The sequence below is a fragment of the Rhinopithecus bieti genome, unplaced genomic scaffold (assembly GCF_001698545.2).
Source record: "Rhinopithecus bieti isolate Rb0 unplaced genomic scaffold, ASM169854v2 scaffold_55189, whole genome shotgun sequence".
Lineage (NCBI taxonomy): Eukaryota > Metazoa > Chordata > Mammalia > Primates > Cercopithecidae > Rhinopithecus > Rhinopithecus bieti.
In genome coordinates this window covers 623,131-648,816 of record NW_016821812.1, presented here as the reverse complement: position 1 = coordinate 648,816, position 25,686 = coordinate 623,131, and the positions used below count along the sequence as shown (strand labels likewise).

Here is a 25,686-nt window from a genome sequence, read left to right as displayed (position 1 = left end):
GGGCAAGGACTTCATGTCTAAAACACCAAAAGCAATGGCAACAAAAGCAAAAATTGACAAATGGGATCTAATTAAACTAAAGAGCTTTTGCACAGCAAAAGAAACTACCATCAGAGTGAACAGGCAACCTACAGAATGGGAGAAAATTTTTACAATCTACCCATCTAACAAAGAGCTAATATCCAGAATCTACAAAGAACTTAAATAAATTTACAAGAAAAAATCAAACAACCCCATCAAAAAGTAGGCGAAGGATATGAACAGACACTTCTCAAAAGAAGACATTTATGCAGCCAACAGACACATGAAAAAATGCTCATAATCACTCGCCATCAGAGAAATGCAAATCAAAACCACAATGAGATACCATCTCACACCAGTTAGAATGGCAATCATTAAAGTCAGGAAACAACAGGTGCTGGAGAGGATGTGGAGAAATAGGAACACTCTTACATTGGTGGTGGGAGTGTAAACTAGTTCAACCATTGTGGAAGACAGTGTGGCCATTCCTCCAGGATCTAGAACTAGAAATGCCATTTGACCCAGCTATCCCATTACTGGGTATATGCCCAAAGGATTATAAATCATGCTGCTATAAAGACACATGCACATATATGTTTATTGTGGCACTATTCACAATAGCAAAGACTTGGAACCAACCCATGTGCCTATCAATGATAGACTGGATTAAGAAAATGTGGCACATATACACCATGGAATACTATGCAGCCATAAAAAAGGATGAGTTCATGTCCTTTGTAGGGACATAGTTGAAGTTGGAAACCATCATTCTGAACAAACTATCGCAAGAACAGAAAACCAAACACCTCATGTTCTCACTTGTAGGTGGGAATTGAACAATGAGAACAACTGGACACGGGAAGGGGAACATCACACACTGGGGCCTGTCATGGGGTAGGGGGAGTGGGAAGGGATTGCATTAGGAGATATACCTAATGTAAATGATGAGTTAATGGGTACAGCACACCAACATGGCACATGTATTCATATGTAACAAACCTGCACATTGTGCACATGTATGCTAGAACTTAAAGTATAATAAAAAAATTTTAAAAAGGAAAAAAATTTTCCAGTGTTCTGAAAATAAATTTTCTGACCATTTTTGGCCAGTTTTTTCCATGCTTTCACAAAGAAGAGAATTTGGGGAGGGTTTTTTCCTCCACCATTTTGACTGATGTCACATGCTGTACTCTTTTCAACAAGTAAAAATCATCTTTAAGTAGGCTTTATCCTTTCACTTTTTTTTTTTGTTTGTTTGTTTTGTTTTTGAACCAATTATCATAATAGCAGGGATATTTGGTGGGAAAATCCACAGCAAGCTTTATCAATTGGGTTCTGATGTTCCCCTCAGGTAATGTTACTAGGGTGAAGAAATGTCAGTCTCATGTGGAAAGTCTATCTTCCATCATTTATACTGGCAGTGGTTTGCATTTTGGGTAAGAAAATCACGTAAAATGAAAAGATAACCTTTGTCTTTAGAGATAGCAGGAATGCAACTAGCTCACAGTTCTTCTAGGTCTTCTGTGATCATCAGCTGCTCAGGAATGTGCAAGGGGTGTGCATCATAAGATAAGGGAAAAGATAAACCAAGCAGTGTAACTGGGAAGCCACCACATCAGTTTTCTGTCACAAAAACCAAGCAACATAAGTTCTTGATTTAAACTGTAGGTAACTGCCAGGAACCAGTAACAAGATTATATCATTGATTTTACTTTGTATAAAATAAGATGGGAAAACTATGATTTGCTTTTGTTTTACAACTATTAATATTATATTAAATATATGTTATGGTAATTGAATAGGAGTGTCCTAGAGGCTTAACACGGAATGATATGGTAACGCTAGTAGAAAAAATTACTTGTTTCCTGCAGAAACAACATTCTAGTCACAGGCTTGTTTAGAAATCCTTACTCACTAGGTTAGTGTTTCTCAAACGGTGGTTTAAGGACCACCTGCATTCAAATTATTTGAAGGGCTTGCCCCACAAATGCAGATTTCTGGTTCCACCCCAGAACTATAGAATAGCTAGGGTTAGTCCTGGGGACATACATTTTAGCTTATTAAGGTTTCTAGGTAGAGACCTTTTACTATAATTTTTAAAACTCCTTTACTGAGGTATAATGACACGATAAACCACACATATTTAAAGTGTACAATTTGATAAGTTTTGACATCTGTATATATCTATAAGGCATCACCACAGTCAGGATAATGAACATGCCTATCACCCCCAAAGGTTTGTTCACACTCCTTTGCATTCCCTTCCTCCTGCCCCTCCCTCACCCACCCCAGGTGATGACCGATCTCCTTTCTGCCACTAGAGGTTAGTTTGCATTTTTTAGAATTTCATAAGAGATAATACAGTATGTACTTTTTTTGGTCTGGCTTCTCTCCTTAGTATATTTATTCTGAGATTCGTCTATGTTGCATTTTGTAAACAATAGTACATATTTTGGTTGTTGCTGAGTAGTATTTCATTGTTTGGCTGGACCCCATTTTCTTTATCTATTTACTTGTTAATGAACATCCGATTTGTGTCTGCTTTGGGGCCATTTTGAATAATGCTGCTATGAACATGCAAGTACAAGTCTTCCTGTGGACATGCGTTTTTATTTCTCTTAGGTAAATACCTAAGAGTATAATGGTTTGGCCATATGGTAGGTGTATGTTTAATTTTTAGGAAATTTCTAATTACTTTCCAAAGTGACTATACCATCTTCCGTTCCCATAGTAATGTATGAGAGTTCCACTTGTGCCATGTCCTCACCAATTCTTGGTATTGTCAGTCTTTTAAATTTTCAGATTTCTAATAGGGGCATAGTGATATGTCATTAAGGTTTTAATTTGCTTTTCTCTAGTAACTAATGGTTGAGCATCTCTTTATGTGCTGCTTTGCCATCTTTATATCTTGTTTGGTGAAGTGTCTGTTCAAATCTTTTGCTCATTGTTTTCTTATTATTGAGTTTTGAGAGTTTTTATGTATATCCTAGATACATGTCCTTTTAATGCTTTGTAAATATTTTCTTTTAGTGTGTGGCATCTTTTTCTCCTAAGAGTAACTTTTGAAGAGCAAAAGACTTTAATTCTTATAATATTTAATTTTAAAATTGTATGGATCATGCTTTTGGTGTCATGCCTAAGAAATCATTATCCAAATGCCATAAAGATTTCCTCCCTATGTTTTCTTCCAGAAGTTTTATAGTTTTACATTTAGGTCACTGATCCATTTTGGGTGTTGGTTTGTTTGTTTGTTTGTTTGTTTCTGTTTTTGATTTGTATGTGGTGTGAGGTATGGATCAAAGTTCAGTCCTTTGCATATTGATGTTCTAGTTTTTCCATTGCCAGTTGTTAAAAACACTATTCTTTCTTCAACTGACTATTTATGTAAGTGCATCTATTTCTGGATGCCTGATTCATTTCCATTGATCTATTTGTCTACCTTGACATCAGTCCCTCACTATCTTGGTTACTGCTGCTTTCTAATAAGTCCTTGACATCAGTCCCTCACTATCTTGGTTACTGCTGCCTTTCTAATAAGTACTTAAAAATGAGGTAGTTAGAGTCCTCTAATTTTGTTCTTCCTTTTTAAAGTTGTTTTGATTATTCTCTGTCCTTTATACTTCTATATATATTTTAGAATCTGCTTGTCAACTTCTCAAAAAAAACTAATTGAGATTTTGATTAGGATTATGTAAAACGTCTAGACCAATTTGGTGAGAATTGACTTCTTAACAATATTAAGCTTAATCTAAAATTTAAATTCTAACTGACTCCCCTGCTGCCTTCCTGGCCCTGCAGAAAAAGACAAGTTTGTTATGAAGATATGACATTTTTTCAGTTGACAATTCAGAAAGAGATTTCTCAAGCCCTCCTTAAGACCTGCACTGTGCTCTCTAGGTTGTGACAGGAATTCAAAAATCTAGATAAGAAGCAAAACCAGGCCCCAGCATGTGGTTTAGATAAAAAGAAAAACACTACTGAACTGAAAGGCCCAGAGGTATACCAGCCCCTTCCTTTTACAGATGTGCAAGCAGAGGGTCAATTTTACATAACTTATCCACAGCAGAACGGAGTCTCCTGAGCCTGGTACACCAAGTAGGGTCTGATGAAATGTCTCTGTGAGTGATGCAAATGGCAAGGGCTCTAAGAATTCAGAGAGGGCCCACAGTGGCTGGTGAGTGAGTGGGAACCAGGGCCCTGGGCTGAACCAGGAGCAGAATGCAGACTCAGGCTCTCTGGATACCCTTGAGGGTATCCAAGCAGTGTTGAGAAGATGGTATCCCAGGTTCCAAGATCAGGAATATCAGGACTGTCAGTACCTTATGCCTGCTGAGCACTTTACAAAGCTCTGACATATAAACATTATCTTCTAGACTCATTTTTACACCATCCTACAACACCTTTCAACCTTTGTGGATTGTTAAGCATAATAACCCTATACACTGGCCAAAGCGTAGAGTGACCTCAGGGCCATGGGTGAGAGGAAGGACACTGGGAGCCAATGAGGGATTTAGAGAGAGGGCCTCTCAGAGATAACCAGGCAGAAGAGGACATTGTACCCAGGTGTTATGGAGTCAGCTAGGGCTTGGGCAGGGAAGAGAAGCGTGTCACTGATGGGTGAGATACAGCAGCATAAGAAGCTGAGGAGGGAGGCAGGCACTGAGGTTTGGGACAAGCTCCTCAGCTGTGGCATGACTACCCATGATCGGGAGGTGTAGGGAGACTGCGGGAAAAGGTCAGGCCCCACCCAGAAGAGTGCAGGGGCAGGCAGTGCTGTGGGTGGGATACAAGGCAAAGCCCCAGTCCTGGCAGAAATCAAGGCCATGGTCCCATCCTAGCAACTGGGCAATACGTGCCAATCACATCGGTAGTAAAAGGTAGGCCCAGAAACCTTGAAAATCACAGAGCTGCCTTGAAGTGAGCACACTCAGTGATGATCTGGAGCCTAGCCTGGGAGAGTCAGGGATAGGGTGGAAGGAAAAAGACTGAGATGGCCTCAAATATCAGGCCAAGAAATTTGGCTTTTATGCCATGGGAGGCAGTGGGGGGCCTCTGGAGGTTGAGATCTGGTGTTATGCACATACCTGGGACAACACTTTAGTAAAGAATGTGATTCTTATCGCTCTCCCAGGGACTCATGATTTTTTCCCTCATCAAGTCACATAATTTGGGCTCACATGGAAAAAAATCAGCATTTGATGGGCACACTGTTTATTCTTTAATTCAGTATAAATGGAGCTAACTGTAGAAACTTGGATGGACCCAGAATCAATGCATGCAGGAAACTCAGCAGGATGGGCTAGAGACGTGGGGGAGGATGCCAGGACCACGTGAGCCCAGGGACTGCAGCAACGTTTTCTGAATTCCTGGGAAAATAAGATCAAGACCTACATACCTTTATATATTTTTATAGTATTCTCTGTATGCATATACGTGTATTTAAAAATCAATATGTAAAATCAATTCAAATTAGCTTAAAGTTGAGAGTGCTGTTTTTTGTTTTTTTAAATTTTAGACCGAGGAAATCCACAGTTTGAAATGAGCACAAGGTGAGTACTGATTTTTTTATTTTAAAGACATGTCAGATGCTTTGGATGTTTCATATTGAGTCCATGTCATTGCTTTTATTGCTTTTCTTCCCCCAACACTTGGCTTATTACAAGGGATTTCCAATTTTTAAAAAATACTGGCCGGGTGCAGTGTCTCATGCCTGTAATCCCAGCACTTTGGGAGGCTAAGACAGATGGATTGCTTGAGCCCAGGGGTTTGAGACCAGCCTGGGCAACATGATGAAACCCTGTCTCTAACAAAAAAATACAAAAATTAGCCTAGGGTGGTGGTGCAATTTTAGTCCCAGTTACTCGGGAGGCTGAGGTGGGAGGATCACTTGAGCCCAGGAGGTCAAAGCTGCAGTGAGCCTAGATCACATCACTGCACTCTAGCCTGGGTGACAGAGCAAGAGCCTATCTCAAAAATAAATAAATAAGTACATATATACATAAATAAATATAAAACATTAAATAATAAATCAGTTCCCAACCCCACTGCTAGCCTAGGATATTAAATCAGTTCCCAACCCCACTGCTAGCTAGGATATCTTTTCTGGTGCATGCTTGCTGTATTGCCAGTTGAGGTAGATCTGCCGGTTCGAAACCTCCCCTAATTGTCCTTGCTTTTGGCTGTTTTCTTGAGCTTTCTATTCCATTCCTATTTTCACAAGGCTGCCCTGCCTCCTACTTTGCTGAGTGGGCCAACGCACCCTCTGATGTTACCTCCCCCGGCTTCCCCCTCTCCACTCAGAACTCTCCTGATCATCTTCCTTTCTTTATTCCCCCTTGTCTGGGAGGAAGGTGTGCTCAGACTTCTTTCACGGTTAAGTCCTCACTGGTGCTCCTTGCCCCATCTGTTACTACGGCTTACAAACCTCTTCGTCTGTAATTCCTCTTCCTGCCCAAAGCACTCAGAGATACTCAATATGTTTGTTGAAAACACCTGTCTACTGTGATCCAGTTCTGATACAGGAGTCTTCTTAGTTTTTCTCAGTTCATTTGGCCCAATCCTTGTGGAACCCACCCAGATCCTAACCTAAAAAGATGAGAGAAGTGGAAAAGGTGAGGGCTCTAGAAAGCAGCTGTTTCTACCCCTCCTCTCTGCCCCCACACTCTTACAGAGTACTCTATTGCAGCATTTAATATGCTGTAATTTTATTATGTGTTTACATTTTCTCCCTACTAGATCATGAATTCCTTTAGGGCATGGAGGTTGTCTTATTAGTTTTAGCTTCCCTCAGGCCTCATCTACCAGTGCCAGGCACTTTTGTAGGTGCTCAGTAAATATTTACTGAATAAACAAATGAAAGCACTCATTGAATAATCAGACAAGACCAGCAAACCACTCTGCAAGCAAGGCCGGGGGTGATGAGATTTAGCTCAGGCATATCTTATTCCTCTTGGACCTCCAATGCTTAGTAGGTGTTTATTCACTGGATTCATCTAACCCAAAAGAGTTGCTATCATAGTTGGCATTTCGGCTCAATAAAGAGGAAGAAGGGAGCTGTAGTGAGCCAGTGAAAACATTTTTGAGAAGACAAAGGTGATTCTTCCTCCTCACCTCTCCCCTCTTTAAGATTTGTAGCCATGTAATCCCAGCACTTTGGGAGACCAAGATGGGCGGATCACAAGGTCAAGAGATCGAGACCATCCTGGCCAACATGGTGAAACCCCGTGTCTACTAAAAATACAAAAATTAGCTGGATGTAGTGGCACATGCATGTAGTCCCAGCTACTTGGAAGGCTGAGGCAAGAGAAGGCGTCAACCCAGGAGGCAGAGCTTGCGGTGAGCCGAGATCGCACCACTGTACTCTAGCCTGGGCAACAGAGTGAGACTCTGTCTCAAAAAAAATAAATAAATAAAAGAAAGAAAGAAAAAAAGATTTGCAGCCAATTAGATGTTTACTGTGTAATCCAACAAGACGTGTCCTTTGGACATTTCCTTACTGCATATCACCTACCAAGCTGAGACAGGCCTTCAACTACAGGTAAGGGAGGAGCAGCAGGTCCTCGAGACCTAGACCAGAGATATACTAGGTGAGCCAGTGCTACTCCAACTGGTGGGGGAGGGATGCATGTGTTATTCCTTCCAGTGACTCAATGTTCATGTTTATTTCTCTAAAAGCAAAGGCAATGGAGCGGGATGCGGACCATGGATTGAAAACATGGAAAGAGCTACCACTAGCAAGGAAGACCCAGCCTCCAGCACAGGAGGGATTAAAGGTAGGGAGGGTCCCGTAGGAGAGTGGAGCACAGAAGCAGTGGGGTGATACCAGCTGCTTAGATGCTAAGGAAGACATCACCTAGGGTCCAACCCTTCTTTAGTTAAATGAGGGAGAAAAAAGAAAGCATTTTACAACCATGTGGTTTAAAATCGATTTCCTGCTATTCATTTGTGTAGAACAAATGGGGCCAGAATTAACATGAAGGCTAATGCCTCACATTGAGAAGGCAGACGCACCCCCTTATCCACAGTTTCACTTTCCAGGTTTTAGTTACTGTTAGTCAACTGCTTTCCAAATATCAAATGGAAAATTACAGAAATAAACAATCGGTGAGTTTTAAATGATACGCCATTCTGAGTAGTGCAATGAAATCTGGTGCCTTCTGCTGTGTCTTGCTTGGGACACGAATTATCCCCTTGCCCAGGGTGTCCCTACTGTCTGTGCTCCCCACCCCGCCAGTCTTGGTCACTTATAACCGTCTTGGTGATTAAATTGACTGTGAGGATCATAGTGCTTGTGTTCAAGTCACTCTTACTTTACTTCACAATGGCCCCAGGCTGGGCGCAGTGGCTCATGCCTGCAATCCCAGCACTTTGGGAGGCCAAAGTGGGTGGATTGCCTGAGGTCAGGAGTTCAAGACCAGCCTAGCCAAGATGGTGAAACCTCGTTTCTACTAAAAATACAAAAATTAGCTGGGCGTGGTGGTATGTGCCTGTAATTCTAGCTACTCAAGAGGTTGAGGCAGAGAATTGCTTGAACCTGGGAGGTGGAGGTTGTAGTGAGCCGAGATGGTGCCACTGCACTCCAGCCTGGCCGACAGAGCGAGACTCTGTCTGAAAAAAAAAAGGAAATAAATAAATAAAATAAACAATGGCCCCAAAGCACAGTCGTGATGCTGGAAATTCAGATATGCCAAAGCCGTCAGATGCTTCCTATAAGTGAAAAGGTGAAAATTCTTGATTTAACAAGAAAGAAAAAAATCACATGCCAAGGTTGCTAAGATCTATGGTAAGAAGGAATCATCTATCCACGACATTGTGAAGAAGGAGAAAGAAACTTGCACTCGTTTTGCTGTCGCATCTCAAACTGCCAAAGTTTACGGCAGCAGTACTCAGATGAAAAAGGTGTTAAACCGGTGGGGGTGGAAGGCAAATAGAAACATGCTCCCACTGATGGCAGTCAAGTTCGGCACTCTCTGGGGTTTCAGGCATCCACTGGGGATCTTGGAAGTAGCCCCTGAGGATAAAGGGGGACTACTGTACATGTCATTATAAATATGTCCAAACCCAAGGAATGTACAACACCCCAGAGTGAACCATGATGTGAGCTATGGACTTTGGGTGAATATGATATATTCAGGGTATAGGCTCATCCATTGTAACAAATGTGCCTCTCTGATGGGGGATGGTGATAGTCAGGGAGGCCATGCATGTGTGAGCACAGGGGATATATGGGAAATCTTTGTACCTTCCTCTCAGTTTTTCTGTGAACCTAAAACTGCTCTAAAAAAATAAAGTCAGTTGGGTGTGGTGGCTCACGCCTGTAATCCCAGCACTTTGGGAGGCCGAGCTGGGCAGATCACCTAAGGTCAGGAGTTGAAGACCAGCCTGGCCAACATGATGAAACTAAAAATATACAAAATTAGCTGGGCATGGTGGCACATGCCTTAATCCCATCAACTCGGGAGGCTGTGGCAGGAGAATCGCTTGAACCCAGGAGGCAGAGGTTGTGGTAAGTCAAGATCGCACCATTGCACTCCAGCCTGGGCAACAAGGGTGAAACTCCTTCTCAAAAAATAAAATAAATAAAGTCTTCTAAAAGAGTTTTTAAAATAAACCACATATACAGTATTATAGTAGAGAGTACTGACAGCCTGCCCAGACTCTCTTTATAGGCTGTTGGCCCCATCCATGTCTCTGCTGCTATGAGGTTAGCTGACAATGGCTCACAGCCGTGCCCTCCAGACAGTTGCCCTCCGCTGGCCAGGGTTGTCCATCCAGGAAATGCCTGTGAGGTTATGTCCTCCCCTAAGGGTGGCTTATGGCCCACCAGTGCTTACTGATTCAGGGTACAGAAGCCAGTCCTTCTGTCTCAAGATGGTAACCTGTGGTGCCATCCATGCTCCAGCACTGCCCAGAGGATCAGGCTGATGCTAGACTTCTGCTAAGCCCACGTCTGTGCCTGGCTTCTTCCCTGCCCTAGCTTCAGCCTCACTGTCTTCCAGGTTTCATCTGAAAGCCCTTTGTCAATAACACACTTGCATAGTCTGCTTCTGGGGAACCTGACTGAAGACCGTTAGTCCCAGGAGGGGTCCCAGAATGGATGGGATTCTGGTGTTGGCTCACTGCAGGCCAAATGGCCACGAGGACCTCATTATTGGTGTTAAGTGGAGTGTTGAGAGTCCTGGGGCCTTGGCCTGCTGTATCAGTTCAATTGCTCAGACCTTCATCTGTGGTGACCTGGGATCAGATACAGGTGGATGGGGATATGCCAGCTGGTGCAATGTCTCTAACATTTGAGAGCTTTGAGGAAAATATTATCTATCAGGAAGGTAGAGTTGGGAGGCTGTTGCTAAGAGCCTCCCGTTGATGCACTGAAGAGAGAAAGTAACAGGGTCAGACTAATTACCAATTTAAAACACAGGATCAGAATCAGGGGGCCTCCCTGCCAACATTTAGCCTCTCATCTCCTACAGCAGAGGCAGACTGGGCTGGTAAAAGTGGCAGAATTTGAGAGAAGGAAAAATGCTCAGCCTAGGCAAGTGTGCCATCTGGACATTTTGGACTCCTAGGGCCAGTAGATGAGCAGGCAAAGTCAGATCCTGAGAGGGAAGATAAGGGACCGAAAAACTGGGAATGAGGACATCTGGGTAAATGCCCTTGACCTCCCGGGCTGGCAGCAGTGGCCTACTCCGCCTTGTACTACAAAGTACAGCCAAGGACCAACTGTAGCAGCAGGTGGCAGCCATAGATTTAGTTAAGTAGGATTCTTGCTGTGTTCCCTAGTGGAACTGTCTCCCTTGGGTACTGTCCCTTAAGGAGTACGTCCTCCTGATGACCAGGACCCATTTCTCCTTCCAGTGTGGTAACTGCTGTCTTTGCCTGTTGGTCTCCTGGCATGAGGACAAAGAGATAGGATTCCTCATGCCAATAGGGCTAGGGCCTGGCTAGGGGAAGGGGAGAAGCTGAGATTCACCTAAGACTGTTCTCTATCCCCTAAGACTATGCAGAAGCCTCAGAGGAGGCATACAAGGCAATGTTTGCCCTTCTCAAGATCTGTCCCCACCTCTCTTCCTGAACCCTTCCAGAACAACCACTAGGATCAAATGACAACATGACCTGACTGGAGAAGGGGCACACAGGCCTGTGGGGGTGAACTCAAAATGTGAGAGTCTTTGAACTGTGCTTTAATGCCCATTAAAGAAGGTGCATAGCAGAAGTCCAGTTAGTCCACTTCCTCGTAGGCATCCCAGTGCCTGCACCACGGGCTCGGAAATGGAGAAGCCTTGGTAGTAGAATTGAACCTGTGCTCGTCCCCAGCAGCGAGGGCTCCATGTCTTCAAGACTGTGCTAGCTGCTACCACTACCACTGTTAAATGTCCAACATTTAACAGAGGCAGAGAGGGACATGTCTGATGCTCAGGCATGAGAATGCCAACATGTGGAATCTGAAAGCAATTAATTAGATGCTCTCAAGAATGATTCACTTCCTGTTGGTCAAAGGTAGGCTTGCAAATGAAATAGACACTTCAGCTATAGGCCAGCCTAAGATATCCACATTTATACTCTGGGCCACCAAGCAAAAGATTGTAACCGAGCCTAGTACCCCTGGAAACATTTTGGAACTCTCTCCTGATGTGAGCTCTGGAGAGCTACCGGGATGGATTAGACAGAATGTGACCCCCATGTATTAAGTTCTAGAACACAGAGAGGGAAATTGGTTAGCAGCATGCACAACATAATGATGAAGGGCTCAAACTCAGGTCTCAAAGACCCAGCCTCAAGTCCCGCTCCATCTCTTTGGATGGATTCTATAGCCTCTCTGTGCTTAAGTTCTTTTTATCATTTATTTTACAAAATGGATATAATATTGTATAGTCTTGCCGTGAGGATTAAACGAGATGCAGCCCTTAGGCTAGCACCTAGATCTCTGACTCTGATAGTATGGAATTGTTAGCAGTTAGTTACCCCCTGGTTCTTCCAAGTGAAAGGAAGGGAAGCCCAGGGGGTTTAGGCATTGCTTCTAAGCAGCTCACCACCTCCCACCCCAAAGTGAAAATGATATCCTTTAGTTCATGTGATAGAGATGGTCCTTAAAAAGTTGTGCATAATTGGCCAAGCACGGTGGCTCATGCCTGTAATCCCAGCACTTTGGGAGGCCAAGGTGGACGGATCAAGAGGTCAGGAGATCGAGACCATGCTGGCCAACATGGTGAAACCCTGTCTTTACTAAAATAACCAAAATATTAACTGGGCGTGGTGGCCCGCTACTGTAGTCCCAGCTACTCGGGAGGCTGAGGCAGGAGAATCACTTGAACCCGGGAGGCAGAGGTTGCAGTGAGCCGAGACCGTGCCACTGCACTCCCAGCCTGGTGACAGAGCGAGACTCCATCTCAAAAAAAAAAAAAAAAAAAAAAAAAAAAGTGCATAGAGAAGAATCTAGTTTGAAAGACAATAAAACTAGAATTTGCCCATTTAATGTCTATCGGGTGAGTGCTACCGCTGAACCAGCAGAATCTACAATGGTCTCTTTGTGCCATCCAGTGGACGATAAGGGAAACACCATGATTTTGTCTTCAAAGTCTATAATTTATCAAAAATATGTATGCTGGTGAGAATAATTTCAGCTCACTACTAGGTTCATTGTTAATAAATTTCATTCCGTTTGTTTAAGCAAAATAAAAAAGCCATTCAGCTTATGTGATGTGCACTAGAAAGATTGTCGACTAAGGGTTTCAAAAGAGAACACTCACCGGTCCTTATCTGCAGGAATTCTCATCGCCCATCTTTCCCATTCTTCTTGTCCTTCTCCACCAATGCTCCTTATGCTTATCTGATACATAGACTGAGAGTGCCCCAGAGACTCAGGGTGTATCTGCCCCAACACACCACTAGATCTTGGCTGGGACAAAAGTCGTTCCATTCATTTTCCAAGACTGCAACTATCACTTAAAATTTTGCTGTAATCAACTGGGCATGGTGGCTCATGCCTGTAATCTCAGCACTTTGGGAGGCCGAGGCGGGTGGATCACCTGAGGTTAGGAGTTCGAGACCAACCTGACCAATATGGTAAAACCCTGTCTCTACTAAAAATACAAAAATTAGCCGGGTGTAGTGGCATGTGCCTGTAGTCCCAGTTACTCAGGAGGCTGAGACAGGAGAATCGTTTGAACCCAAGAGGTGGAGGTTGCAGTGAGCCAAGATCACGCCACTGCACTCCAGCCTGGGTGACAGAGTGAGACCCATGTCTCAAAAAAAAAAAAAAAAAAAAACAAAACAAAACCAAAAAAAAAAAAAACAACAAAAAAAAAACAAAACAGTTTTGCTATAATCAAATTGAATATTTGTCAAGAGCCTGTGTGTTTGGCATGGTTTTTTCTGAGGGGTGTGTGTGTGGGGGTGTGGGTGTGCGTGTGGGTCTGTGTTTGCTCTGTTTCTTTTTAAAACCATTTATTGGCCGGGCGCGGTGGCTCAAGCCTGTAATCCCAGCACTTTGGGAGGCCGAGACGGGGGGATCACGAGGTCAGGAGATCGAGACCATCCTGTCTAATACGGTGAAACCCTGTCTCTACTTAAAATACAAAAAAAACTAGCCGGGTGACGAGGCGGGCGCCTGTAGTCCCAGCTACTCGGGAGGCTGAGGCAGGAGAGGGGCGTAAACCCGGGAGGCGGAGCTTGCCGTGAGCTGAGATCCGGCCACTGCACTCCAGCCTGGGTGGCAGAGTGAGACTCCGTCTCAAAAAAACAAACAAACAAACAAAAAAACAACCATTTATTATCCTTATAATATGTTTCCTTCCCTGAGTATTTATGAGGACGAGACAATGGCGGACAAACCTCCCCCAAATGTAAATAATAATAGCACACCTGGAGTGCCCAGAGCTGTTTTGAGACCCTCTCTTTAGTATTATTGTAATTGCTATGCACAGTAATCAAACAGGTATTTGTTGAATTCCTGTGGTGTACCAGGCATTTTTCTTTATCAGAAGTTTTGCTAATCCTCATGTCAAGACTGCAAAATCGATGTTATTATCTCCAGTTTAGAGATAAGGAAGCTGATGCTCAAGAGGTTAAGTGATGTATCCAAGATCACACCGCTAGTGAGTGACAGAGTGAGAATCAGGTCTGACTGCCCTCAGGTCTGACTGACTCCAGAGCACCTTCTCCTGCCGTGGGGCAATGGGCCTCTCAGTTGTTCCATCACGCGCCTGTGACTGGCCAGACCCTGAGTCTGAGATTTTGGGGTCTCTTCAGTGCTGCCAGCTCCTTAGTGCCTAAGACTCTTAGGACCTCAGAGCCCATGACCAGTGAATCCAGCAGGGGATTAAATATGCAGATGATGTACGACAGCAAAAGTCAGCCCAGGGGCTGGGTGCGATGGCTCACACCTGTAATCCCAGCACTGTGGGAGGCCGAGGCGGGTGGATCAGTTGAGCTCAGGAGTTCAAGACCAGCCTGGCCAACGTGGTGAAACCCCATCTCTACCAAAAAATACAAAAATTAGCTGGGTGTGGTGGCATGTACCTGTGGTCCCAGCTACTCAGGAGGCTGATGTGGGAGGATCAGTTCAACCCAGGAAGTCAAGGTTTCAGTGAACCATGATCACACCACTGCACTGCAGCCTCGGTGACAAGCCAGACCCTGTCTCCAAAATAAATAAATAAAAGCCCAGGGCTGGGGCTGGAAGGCCTGGGTGAGGAAGGGAACATGGTCTCTAGGAGTCAGGACACCCAGGTCCTGGCCCTGATTCAGCTCCCACAGGGTCTTGTGTCAGTCCCCACAGGGCTCACAGCCTGGTGGTCAATTACCATTCCCGGCGGGGCGCCCCCGTGTGCCGCACTTTCCTCCCCAGAGAACCAGGGGCTTTGCCTGCAGGATGCTCTCTAAGGTTTTCTGGTTCTGAGAATTCTGGGTTTCTTCCAGGAGCCCTGGGAGATACCTGGTCGATAGGTTACCGTCTCTGCTGCCAGGAACCTGGGGCCTAGGGGGAGACAAGGCGAGGGCACACACAGAGCAGCTTCAGTTTGCTCAGGAGAGATGTCGCCCAAGGGCCTGGATGAGACTCCCCCACCTCCGTGGCCCCCCTCCTGCTTTGTCTCCTAGGATAGAAGAGAGCATGATAGGATGTAGTGGGGCAGATGAGGACTTCACACACTGTAAGGGTAAACATTGTTTCATCTGCTTGTGTTTGAATTGTATAAATGTATTTCTGCGTGTATGCTGTGTTAGGGGGGTAAAATTTGCGTCTCCCTGAGGTTGCACTCTAAGGAGTATGGAAAACCTGGCTCTAGACTAAACCAGATCCCCCATGGTGCTCCAGGCATCCCCAGCCTCACTTGTGGCACCCGGCATTCCTGCTGTCACCGGCCCATGTGGGTCCTCTGTCTTTCTCCGCATTGTCAGGGCCTGCGCTGACAGTCCCCCCACAGGGAGGTGGAATCTGAGGCTTGACGGCACTGGGAGGATCCTTCCTCTTTCCAGGCTCAGGCAAATCCTTGCCTGGAGGCAGGGAATGGGCTAGATGACCCCTGAAACAGTTCAGTCCAGGGTCTGAGAGCCCCTCTGTGCCCAGCGCTGTGCCCCCTTCCCTTCCCAAGCTTCCCTGCAGGACCTGCGAGAGCAGGGAAAGCAGCTGCCAGCTCCAGGCAGTCATTTTACCCCAGGTGCCACTTACCCTGAGGAGGGGCTGGAACCAGCTAATCGTTTTACCTGGAGGTGCCACTTACCCTCCAGAGGGGCTGGAGCCTGTCAGGTTTTTCAGTTCTTGTGTCGCCTCCCAGCCCTGCCCACCCCAGGCTGTGGGTGTCTATGGCTGACGAAGGCCCCTGAGCCAGGCCAACCTCCAGCCTCCCAGTGGGTGGCTCTGTGGTCCCTGGCAGCCCTGGCATCATCCGGGGCACAGAGGCCATGGACCCTGGAGGCACAGCCCTTGCTATTCATCAGGGGATGGTCAAGGGCATGGCTCCCTTTTTCCCTCTATCCCTCCCTCACAGAGCTCTCAGCAAGACGATCATTCTTCCATTCTCACTGCTTGCTCCTGGCATAAGGAGACCCCAGGGCTGGAGGACTTCTCTAAAGAGGAGTCTTGGGGTTTCCTCAGATACTCCCAAGTCCCATCTGGAGGATGAAGGTGGGGAGCACATCCCTGAGGCAGTTTCTCCTCTGCCCTCCACCTCTCGCCCCTCCCACCTCCGGGAACTAGAAACTTAACCAGGACTTGCTTCAACCTGAGAGGAGGGTGTCCAGCTCCTCAGAGCCTGCCAGCATCAGGGGGGATTTCAGAGGGGCCTCCTGGGAGGCACTGTCCAGCTGCCCCCCGTGTTACTCACACAGCCCCCACTGATCTGCTCTGGGGGCTGGGGCCCAGAACATGGCTTGTAGGGGACCTGGGACAGCAGCCCAGGAGACGCCACTTGTTCATTGCCTGCTCACCCAGATAACTGCAGCTCCCTCCACTGCCGCCTACCGCCCTCCGGCCATGCCTCTGCCCAGAATGCTCTCCCTCTCCAGTCCTGCCTGCCCCTGAAGCCCTGCCCAAACCTCCCTGAATTCTCGCCTGAGCAGACACTCTCCTGCACAATTTCCGCTGCAGGGATTACTCAGCTGAGCCTCAGTCTGGGGCTGCCCTGTGCTGGGACCTTTCTGCAGATGCTGGGATCCCTACCCTCGCCTGTGAGCCGTGTGGGGCAGAGATTCCATCTCACTCAGAGTGGAGTAAAGAGCAGGAGTGCTGGAGAAGCCAGCTGCCCTGCCACAGGCCAAGAGGATTTGGCCAAGTGACCACTGCTGTCTGTTTCCCCAACTGTAAAGGAGGCTGAGACCCTTACAGGGTTGTGAGGCTTAAACTTTGACAAACTCCTAACATACCACCAGGCACAGGGCTGTTGCTCAGTATTTGGCAGTGGCTGCTGTTCCCCACAGTGTCCAACACCTCCCGGGGATGTAACAGGTGCACCACGGACTAGACTGATGTGTTTATCAGTTCACTGGGGAGAGAGGCAGGATGGATGCACTTGCTTGTTCCTCTGATCTTCCCTTATGGGGAGCAGTGACACTTGGCAGAGGCTGCCAGGGAGATGGGAAATGGACGTTTAATTAGGGGAGAGAAAAGGAGGCAAGGAGAGGAGGGTGAGAAAGAGACAGGGGAGGAGAAAGGGAAGGAGGCATGATTAGAAGACTGGCAAACACAAAAAAACAATGACTGTTTTCTGGAGGAACAGGGAGGTAGGGCCATGAACAGCATGTGGACGGTCTTCTCTGTGAAGTATGGCATTTCAGAGCTGGAAACGCAGCCTGGAGATCACAGACCCCCTCAGTCCAGCGCAGTGCAGGCCCTGGGAGATCAGGAGTTAGAGATGGGGAGGACCGTGCCTGCAACAGGCACTGCCTGCTACACCCTGCCATAGGCAGAGGGGCTGTCTTCCCACCCCACAGAGACCCCATCCTTCCCTTTCTCTCCCGAAGGCTGCTCCAGCGGGGAGTTTAGCTCCATGGACACCTTTGAAGACTGTGAAGGTGCAGAAGACATGCAAAAGGAGAGCAGCGCTCTGAGTGTAATTACCTCCCTCTTGTTTCTTTCATCTTCTTCCTCCTTCCTGTTCATCAGCTCCTCCTGCCTCCTGTCCCTCGCCTCCATCCCTCTCCCCCTCCTCAGGATTCTCACCCATAAGGACCTGGTTAAGCCAGGGAGCCGAGGTCACTAGACCCTCAAGGTGGCTCTGACCCTCCTAGCCTGGCACGTCCCCACGTGGCTGTCTCCTTGACGGTGCGCTGGTGTCCGGTCATAACTGGGGCTCCTGCTGGGGGCCCCGTGGCCCAGGTGGGAGGGTTGGGGTGGGCCGCAGCCTGCCAGCGGGAGTCACCACCTTGCCCGGCCTGGCCATAGCCTCCAGCAATAGCTCTGAGGGTGCACCCGTCCCCTCCCTTCCAGCTCGCAGGCCTTTTCCAGTCGGACGACAGTCACGAAACCTGTTCTTCCAAATCTGCTTTCCTGGAGAGGGGAGAAAGCACCCAGGCAGAAAAAGAAGAACGCGATGAGGAGGAAACGTGAGTGTGAACGAGGAAAGACTAAGCGTCTTTTTGGGCCACGGCGTCTCTGACTTTCTTCTCGGAATTGCAGGGCGACCCGCAGCACCGAGGAGGAGCGCGCTGGGGCGTCCACGGGCCGGCTGGCTCCTGCGGGGGCAACGGCTGGTTTCCAGGCGCGGGCACGGCGCCCGAGGACCTCCGCCCCGGAGAGCTGACCTCCCTGCCGACGTCCCCGCTCCTCGGCTCCAGAGCGCCCGCATTCCCAGGAGAGGCGGTTTGGGGGCCCGGGCCCTGCCCAGCTACGCAGAAAGCAGCCGGGGCCTCGGGGGTGGCAGAAACGGGACGCAGGGCCGCCTTCCGGGAGCCCGAGGGGTGCCCTGGGTGAGCGCCTGGCTCCGCACGGGGGACCTCGGAGCTGCTCTAAGGCGCTTGCAGAGCCCACAGCCCACGCCTTCTCAACCGCACACTTTGACATTCGGAGCCAGGCAATTCTTTGTTGTGTGGGTTTCTCTGTGCTCCTACGGTAGGAAGTTTAGCAGCATCACTGGCCTCTACACACTAGAGTCCAGGAATGCGCCACCCCATCCTCCACCCCACCCCCAAATTGTGACAATCAAAAATGCCTGCAGACACGCCCACATTTCTCCAGAGCGGGTGGGAATCGGTTGAGAACCGCTTAGCCCGAGCCTTGGAGGAGCGGGAGTTGCTCAAACCCGGCGGGGGCCGCAGACTGGGAGCTCCCGGTCCCCCTCCTAGAATCCCTGCGAGCGTTCATGGGGTGTTCGTGTTAGTGCCAAGACTGCTTCGTTGCAGAGACAGTTCGTTCCAAGTTACTTTCTGAGATATTTTATATATCGATTTATTAGTTTTTAAATGAGTTTTGTTATTTTCAGTTGTATTTTATTTAGTTTTATTGGTTGATTTTCATTTAGTTGTAGCTTTCTAGTTATTTAATTTTATAGTTTCAGTTACTGGTTTATAGTTACTTTATTTTCAAAGTTATTTAGTTTTTGAGTTGTCCATTTTCAGTTATTTATATGTAGTCATTTTGTTTTAGGAGTTATAGATGTTCAAATTAATTTGCTTGGAATTTATTTTTCATTATCTTTACAATTATTATCTGAGTTATTTACCTTCATAGTTATTTCACTTTAACTTATTGGAGTTTTGAGTTATTTATTTTACAGTAACTAATTTGACTATTAAAAACTCACTGGAAGTTTATGAACTACTGTAGAGTTATTTATTTTCAGATTGAAATGTTTTAATTAAGGGTTTTCCCCTAGTTATCTAGTTTTAGAGTTGCTTATGTTCACAGGTATTTATTTTCAGTTATTTTATATTTAAGTTGTTTATTTTTATGTTTTTTTCAAGTTATTTGGTTTTAGTTATTTCATTTTCAGCATGACTTCATATCTGAAAATTATATTTTCTGAATTTTAAAGAGTTTTGAGATAGTTTTGAGCTATTTTCAGAGTTGTTTATTCTCAGTTATTTCTTTTCAGTTTTGTATCTGCCATTCAAATTTTTTTCTGTTTTATTTTTATTTAATTTTCAGATTCTTTTATTCTTTTTTTTTTTCAGATGAAGTTTTGCTCTTGTCACCCAGGCTGGAGTACAGTGGCGCAATCTTGGCTCACTGCAACCTCCGCCTGCAGGGTTCAAGCAGTTCTCCTACCTCAGCCTCCCAAGTAGCTGGGATTACAGGGGTGTGCCATCATGCCCGGCTAATTTTTTATTTTAATTTTAATTTTATTTATTTATTTATTTATTTATTTATTTATTTTGAGACAGAGTCTCGCGCTGTCGCCGAGGCTGGAGTGCAGTGGCGCAATCTCAGCTCACTGCAAGCTCTGCCTCCCGGGTTCACGCCATTCTCCTGCCTCAACCTCCCGAATAGCTGGGACTACAGGCGCCCGCCATTACGCCTGGCTAATTTTGTTTTGTTTTGTTTTGTTTTTTAGTAGAGATGGGATTTCACCATGTTAGCCAGGATGGTCTCGATCTCCTGACCGGGTTTTGCCATGTTGGCCAGGCTGGTCTCCAACTCCTGACCTCAGGTGATCCACCTGCGCTGGCCTCCCAAAGTACTAGGATTACAGGCGTGAGCCACCGCACCCAGCCCTCAGAATTATTTAGAGTTAGAATTCTTAGTCTACTAGTCGGGTTTCAATCAAGAGACACTATATCAGTTATTTCAACAGAGAGAATTTAACATAAATAATTGTTATCCAGCTAGCAGAGATTTAAAAAAAAAAAAAAAGGTAGTGATAATGAGATATCATGAAGATTTTGACCACAGGCTCCCAGCCCAAGGACTCATACAATAAAGAGAAGAGGTTGAAAATATCAAAACTCAGAAATGTGAACGTGGCCCTAGGGCTGGGGGTTAGTCCTCTGAGGAGAAGGCACTACCAATGGTACATGTGGCCCAAGGGCTCAGAGCCCAAGGTCCAGGAGCTGGATGCAGAATTCTGGGGAGGGGACATGGCCAGCCCATGCTGCTGTCTCTGAATGGGCATCATCAGGCCGGTTATGGGAGTGCTGGGAAAATAGCAAGCTGGAACCAACTGCCTCTGCTAGAACCAGCTGTCACTCTCAGAGTGGAGACAGGATGCTGACAGTGGGGGCGGGGGTGGGGTGCACACAGGAAGGAGCCTGTGGTAGTCCTGCACCCCAGAGCTGGGAAGGGTGGGCTGGAAGCTTAATTACCAGCACACTCAGCTTTGGAGTTACATAGAGTTAGAGTTACGTTAGGATTCCGTTAGTTTTGGAATTGTTAGGGGTGATTTGATTTCACATTTTCTCAGGATATGGGATTGGGATGAGTCTCCTGGTTTGTTTCCGGAATAGAGTGGGCCACACCTCACAGGAGTCTCCCCCAGGAGACACAAGACAATCACTTTAGAATTCAAGAAAACAAAAATAATGTGTCTCACTTTGTTCATAAAGAAGCCCTTTGATAACGTGGCCAAAAAGGGGCAGAGGCTAAGTGACAGACTCTTAGAAAGGTGCCCTTGGAACAGGATCCCACAGAGTGTTCCTCTCAAATTCTTTCGAACTTTACGCTATTTTGTGGGACCACCGTCTCCCACTCCCTTTCCTAAGAACACAGTGTTTTTCTTGATAGAATGTGTTTCAAATGTGTAGACTGTTTGCACAATAAAATAAAGTTCCTCCCAAATCAAGAATCTGTAATCTTAGGTTCTTCTACCTGCATTATTCTTCAGCCCACATTGTTCCATTTGACCATCAGAATGTTTACATATGTATGTATGTCTGGATGGATGGAAGGATGGATGGATGGATGGATGCATGGATGTATGCATGGATGGATGGATACACTCGTTTTATTCAACACCTATTTCTTGAGCACTCCCATGCCCTAAGGACGGGTCTGGCACCAGGTAGATACCAGGGAGGTATGAAGATGAGTGAAGCTTTCAGTCCAGTTGGGGAGACAGATGTGGAAACAGAATCACAACACGATGTGGCAAATTCTCTGGGAGCACAAAACACCATCATTGACTCTTCCTGATACACTCAGGAAGGGGTGACATTGGAACTGGGTCTTACAGGCAAGTGTCTTCTCCCGGTGGAGAAGGAAAAGGGCACCCTGGCGGAGGGAACAGCATGAGCTCAGGTACAGGGGCATGGAGGCGCTGTGCATGGCAGGTGGGACAAGTTGATGGGGACTACTGGGTCACAGGTTCAGAAAGGCACTAAGCTTAAGGGCTGACCCTGGTGCTTGACAGATCCTGCTTTATTTGGTCCTGCAGCAAGTCTGCAAGATAGTAGGGAGCAACCTCAGGAGTCCCATGCTTCTCCTGACCTTACTTTTCCAAACACAGTGTACATTTCTGGATATCTTAAGCTCCTTCTTGGTTTTATCCATCTCTCACTTTACACTTGTCCATCGGAGGTGAGTTGTCCCCTCTCATTCACCTTTTGATTCCTGCTTCTTAAATATCTGTAGGGATGGAGGAGGGTTGAGACCAGAAAACTGTGAAGCACAGACTTCAAGTGACATGGGAGGTAGAGGAAAGCAGGGAGGTGGAAGAGAGCAGGCAGGTGGAGGAGAGCGGGGCAGAGACCTGCTTGTGGGAATGGCATGCAGAAGTTCTGCAGACCAGCACAGTGGGGAGTGGGCTCCAGACATCACCAACTGTGACTGCCTCCAGCTGCATTCAGCAACCATGGAAAGGTCGTGGGGATGCCTTTCCCAAAGTGGGAAGCTGCTTTAGATCCAACCCAGGCTTACGAATGCAACAGATTGGGATTTTTTGAAGCACGTAGAGCCCTTCGCAGTATTAATAGCAATAAACAATTCTCTCAAGTCGAAAGAAAATATAGTCCTACACAATCTGCAGTTGTGTATTTTTACACTTTTTATAATACACATCCATGCATTCAGTCATGACGTGTGTGTGTGTGTTTCCCAGCAGACTTCTCTGCTTATCGTGTCTATCACAATATATCCATTTCCCTATGATAATCCATTTCTCCGTGAGAACATGTAAGAACTTCAGATGATTTCACATCTTAGCTGAACAGAAGAGTCTGTTGGGTTCTGACCACTTGCCTCAGGAAACACATCATTGTATCCTCTCAAACATTTGTCTATTGAATAGCCAGCCACTCACTATGGAAACACCCCCCAAAGCATTCTCAGTCCTTTGGATCTCAGCGCTTTTCTAGATCTATGAAGATGTCCACACTTAATAATTCTAGCAGAATGCAAATTGGCCAAACCTCACAAGCCTCATAGGAATACTCTGTTTGCAAATGTCATGCCACAGGTGGGTAACCAGGGGAGTCATTCCAATGCCAGTCTTTGCCAGAGGTTCCTGGGGTATTGTCCTCCAGTGATCCAGGATGGTCCAATTTGACCTTTCACTCCAGCCTCCATGTCAAAGCCCCGAGCTGCTGCTCTGCTTGCTGGTGTCGTCTGGGAAAAAGCTACCCTTTGGGGCTCAGAGAATCAGACTCCCCACTGAGCCCATGGTGGGACAGGAATCGTGGGATAATTTTCATAAAGCTGTGCCGGGAACCGTCTGTTCCCAGCAGACACGACATTCCCTATTCTACACCTGGTTGCACTGCTCATTCAGGAAATAGTTGTGCATTTTAGACTTCTTAAAACGGGGGGAAAAAGAGTGGCTTTTCTCTGAGTGAAATTTATGTCACCTTATTTAAGTATAAATGGAAGAGAATCCAAAACCACCAGATGAAATCCCTCACACTTAGAAGTTGTTCAGATACTCCATGGCTATATGACGTTGCCTGTTGTCCACTAGAGGAACTCAGATTTCACAATATTGCTGACGATTGGGAAATGCTGTAGCCTCAGGTTAAAGTGCCCTGGCTGAAGCATGTAAACTAAAAGAAGACCCAGATCTGTAAAATCTGGTGGGAGTCTGAGTTCATATTAAACATCAGCCATGCATTATGAAATATTAGAAAAGTTAGAGATCCTCTAAACCAGCCTTCCCAGAGCATATTTTGCAGAATATGCAGAAGAGTGTAAGAGTTCAATGAATTAACCCCATAACATGCCAAGCAGAAAAAAAAATTAAGAGCAAATTTTTTTTTTTTTTGAATGGAGTCTTGCTCTGTCACCAGGTTGGAGTGCAGTGGTGTGATCTTGGCTCACTGCAACCTCTGCCTCCCAGGTTCAAGCGATTCTTCTGCCCCAGTCTTCCGAGTAGCTGGGACTACAGGTGCGCGCCACCACACCCGGCTAATTTTTGTATTTTTAGTAGAGATGGGATTTCATCATGTTGGCCAGGATGGTCCCGAACTCCTGACCTCATGATCCGCCTGCCTCGGCCTCCCAAAGTGCTGGGATTACAGGTGTGAGCCACCGCATGTGGCTGCAAATGCACTTTTAAATATCACATATTCTGTCCCTCTCTTGGTCGATCTCAATTAGTAGATTAAAGAATCTGAAAACTTCTACAAAAAGAAAGCCTGTATAGTTGTATTATACTCACCATTTCCTAAACTTATTTGGCCACAGAACCTTTTTCTTTGTGGAATATAATGTCCCATGTGTATTCCTAAGGGAAAAGGCTAAGGTGCTATAACAAAGAGATCCAATAATACAGTGATTTAAAGAATATTTCTGCAGACGTTCTTCGCGGAGAGTCGTCGGGGTTTCCTGCTTCAACAGTGCTTGGACGGAACCCGGCGCTCGTCCCCCATCCCGGCCTGCCGCCCATAGCCAGCCCTCCGTCACCTCTTCACCGCGTCCGACCGCCCCAAGGCCCCCGCCGCCGCTCCAGCGCCGGGCAGCCATCGCCGCCGCCGCCAGTCCTTAGCCTCCGCCATGACGACCGCGTCCAACTCGCAGGTGCGCCAGAACTACCACCAGGACTCAGAGGCCGCCTTCAACCGCCAGATCAACCTGGAGCTCTACGCTTCCTACGTTTACCTGTCCTACCTGTCCATGTCTTACTACTTTGACCGCGATGATGTGGCTTTGAAGAACTTTGCCAAATACTTTCTTCACCAATCTCATGAGGAAAAGGAACATGCGGAGAAACTGATGAAGCTGCAGAACCACCGAGGTGGCCGAATCTTCCTTCAGGATATTAAGAAACCAGACTATGACGACTGGGAGAGCGGGCTGAATGCGATGGAGTGTGCTTTACATTTGGAAAAAAATGTGAATCAGTCACTACTGGAACTGCACAAACTGGCCACTGACAAAAATGACCCCCATTTGTGTGACTTCATTGAGACACATTACCTGAATGAGCAGGTGAAAGCCATCAAAGAATTGGGTGACCACGTGACCAACTTGCGCAAGATGGGAGCACCCGAATCTGGCTTGGCAGAGTATCTCTTTGACAAGCACACCCTGGGAGACAGTGATAATGAAAGCTAAGCCTCAGGCTAATTTCCCCATAGCCATGGGGTGACTTCCCTGGTCACCAAGGCAGTGCATGCATGTTGGGGTTTCCTTTACCTTTTCTATAAGTTGTACCAAAACATCCACTTAAGTTCTTTGATTTGTACCATTCCTTCAAATAAAGAAATTTGGTACCCAGGTGTTGTCTTTGAGGTCTTAGGATGAATCAGAAATCTATCCAGTCCATCTTTCAGATTCCTTAAGTGCCGTTGTTCATTTCTAATCACGCTAATCAAAAAGAAACAGAGTATTTGTATTTATTAAACGCCTTAGTTTGGGCAGTATACTAAGGTATGCCTGTCTCGGATTTCAGACAGGACTAAGGAAGGGTTCCTGACTCAATCCAGTGTCTGAGCTACATGTTTCCGATGGTTCAGTCTAGCTTTCAACAGTTTTTATGAATGAAAGGCATTAAAGGCTGAAGTAGTCCTGGACTACTGATTTTTATCTGTTAAGCTAACCGTTTGATTCAGGCTGTCACAGGACATGTTCTTCAGTATGGACAGCTGTATGGCTGTGACTGGATCAGTGTCCTGCTGGTGTACACACTGGAGAGGACCTGGCTGGCGAAGCATGCCCGTTGGGAAGCAAGTTAGGAATATGCTTCATCCCTAGTGAGAATGGGAGAGAATTAACAGTGTGAATATGGAAGGAACCTTCATTTCAAATACTAAAATGTTGCAGTAGGAGGGCAAAGGTTGAGAGGATCCTTTTTTTTTTTTTTTTTTTTT

General features: G+C 46.3%; 1 protein-coding gene and 1 pseudogene across 4 annotated transcripts in view; both read left to right on the top strand.

The window, feature by feature from the left end:
• The window catches only part of MCF2L2 (MCF.2 cell line derived transforming sequence-like 2), a 256,218-nt gene extending 237,259 nt beyond the window's left edge, over window positions 1-18,959 (top strand). For all 3 annotated transcript variants that reach the window (XM_017860626.1, XM_017860625.1, XM_017860624.1), the window contains 5 exons: window positions 5,537-5,570; window positions 7,696-7,793; window positions 17,479-17,567; window positions 17,945-18,060; window positions 18,134-18,959. In XM_017860626.1, the coding sequence (XP_017716115.1) occupies window positions 5,537-5,570; window positions 7,696-7,793; window positions 17,479-17,567; window positions 17,945-18,060; window positions 18,134-18,257 (461 nt within the window). In that variant the 3' untranslated portion in view covers window positions 18,258-18,959. The remainder of the gene's footprint in view (window positions 1-5,536; window positions 5,571-7,695; window positions 7,794-17,478; window positions 17,568-17,944; window positions 18,061-18,133) is intronic.
• A 5,216-nt stretch (window positions 18,960-24,175) lies between these two features.
• LOC108521046 (ferritin heavy chain pseudogene) lies at window positions 24,176-25,094 on the top strand (annotated as a pseudogene). The gene has a single exon (XR_001883107.1). The product of XR_001883107.1 is annotated as a ferritin heavy chain pseudogene (transcript).
• The last annotated feature ends 592 nt before the right edge of the window (window positions 25,095-25,686 follow it).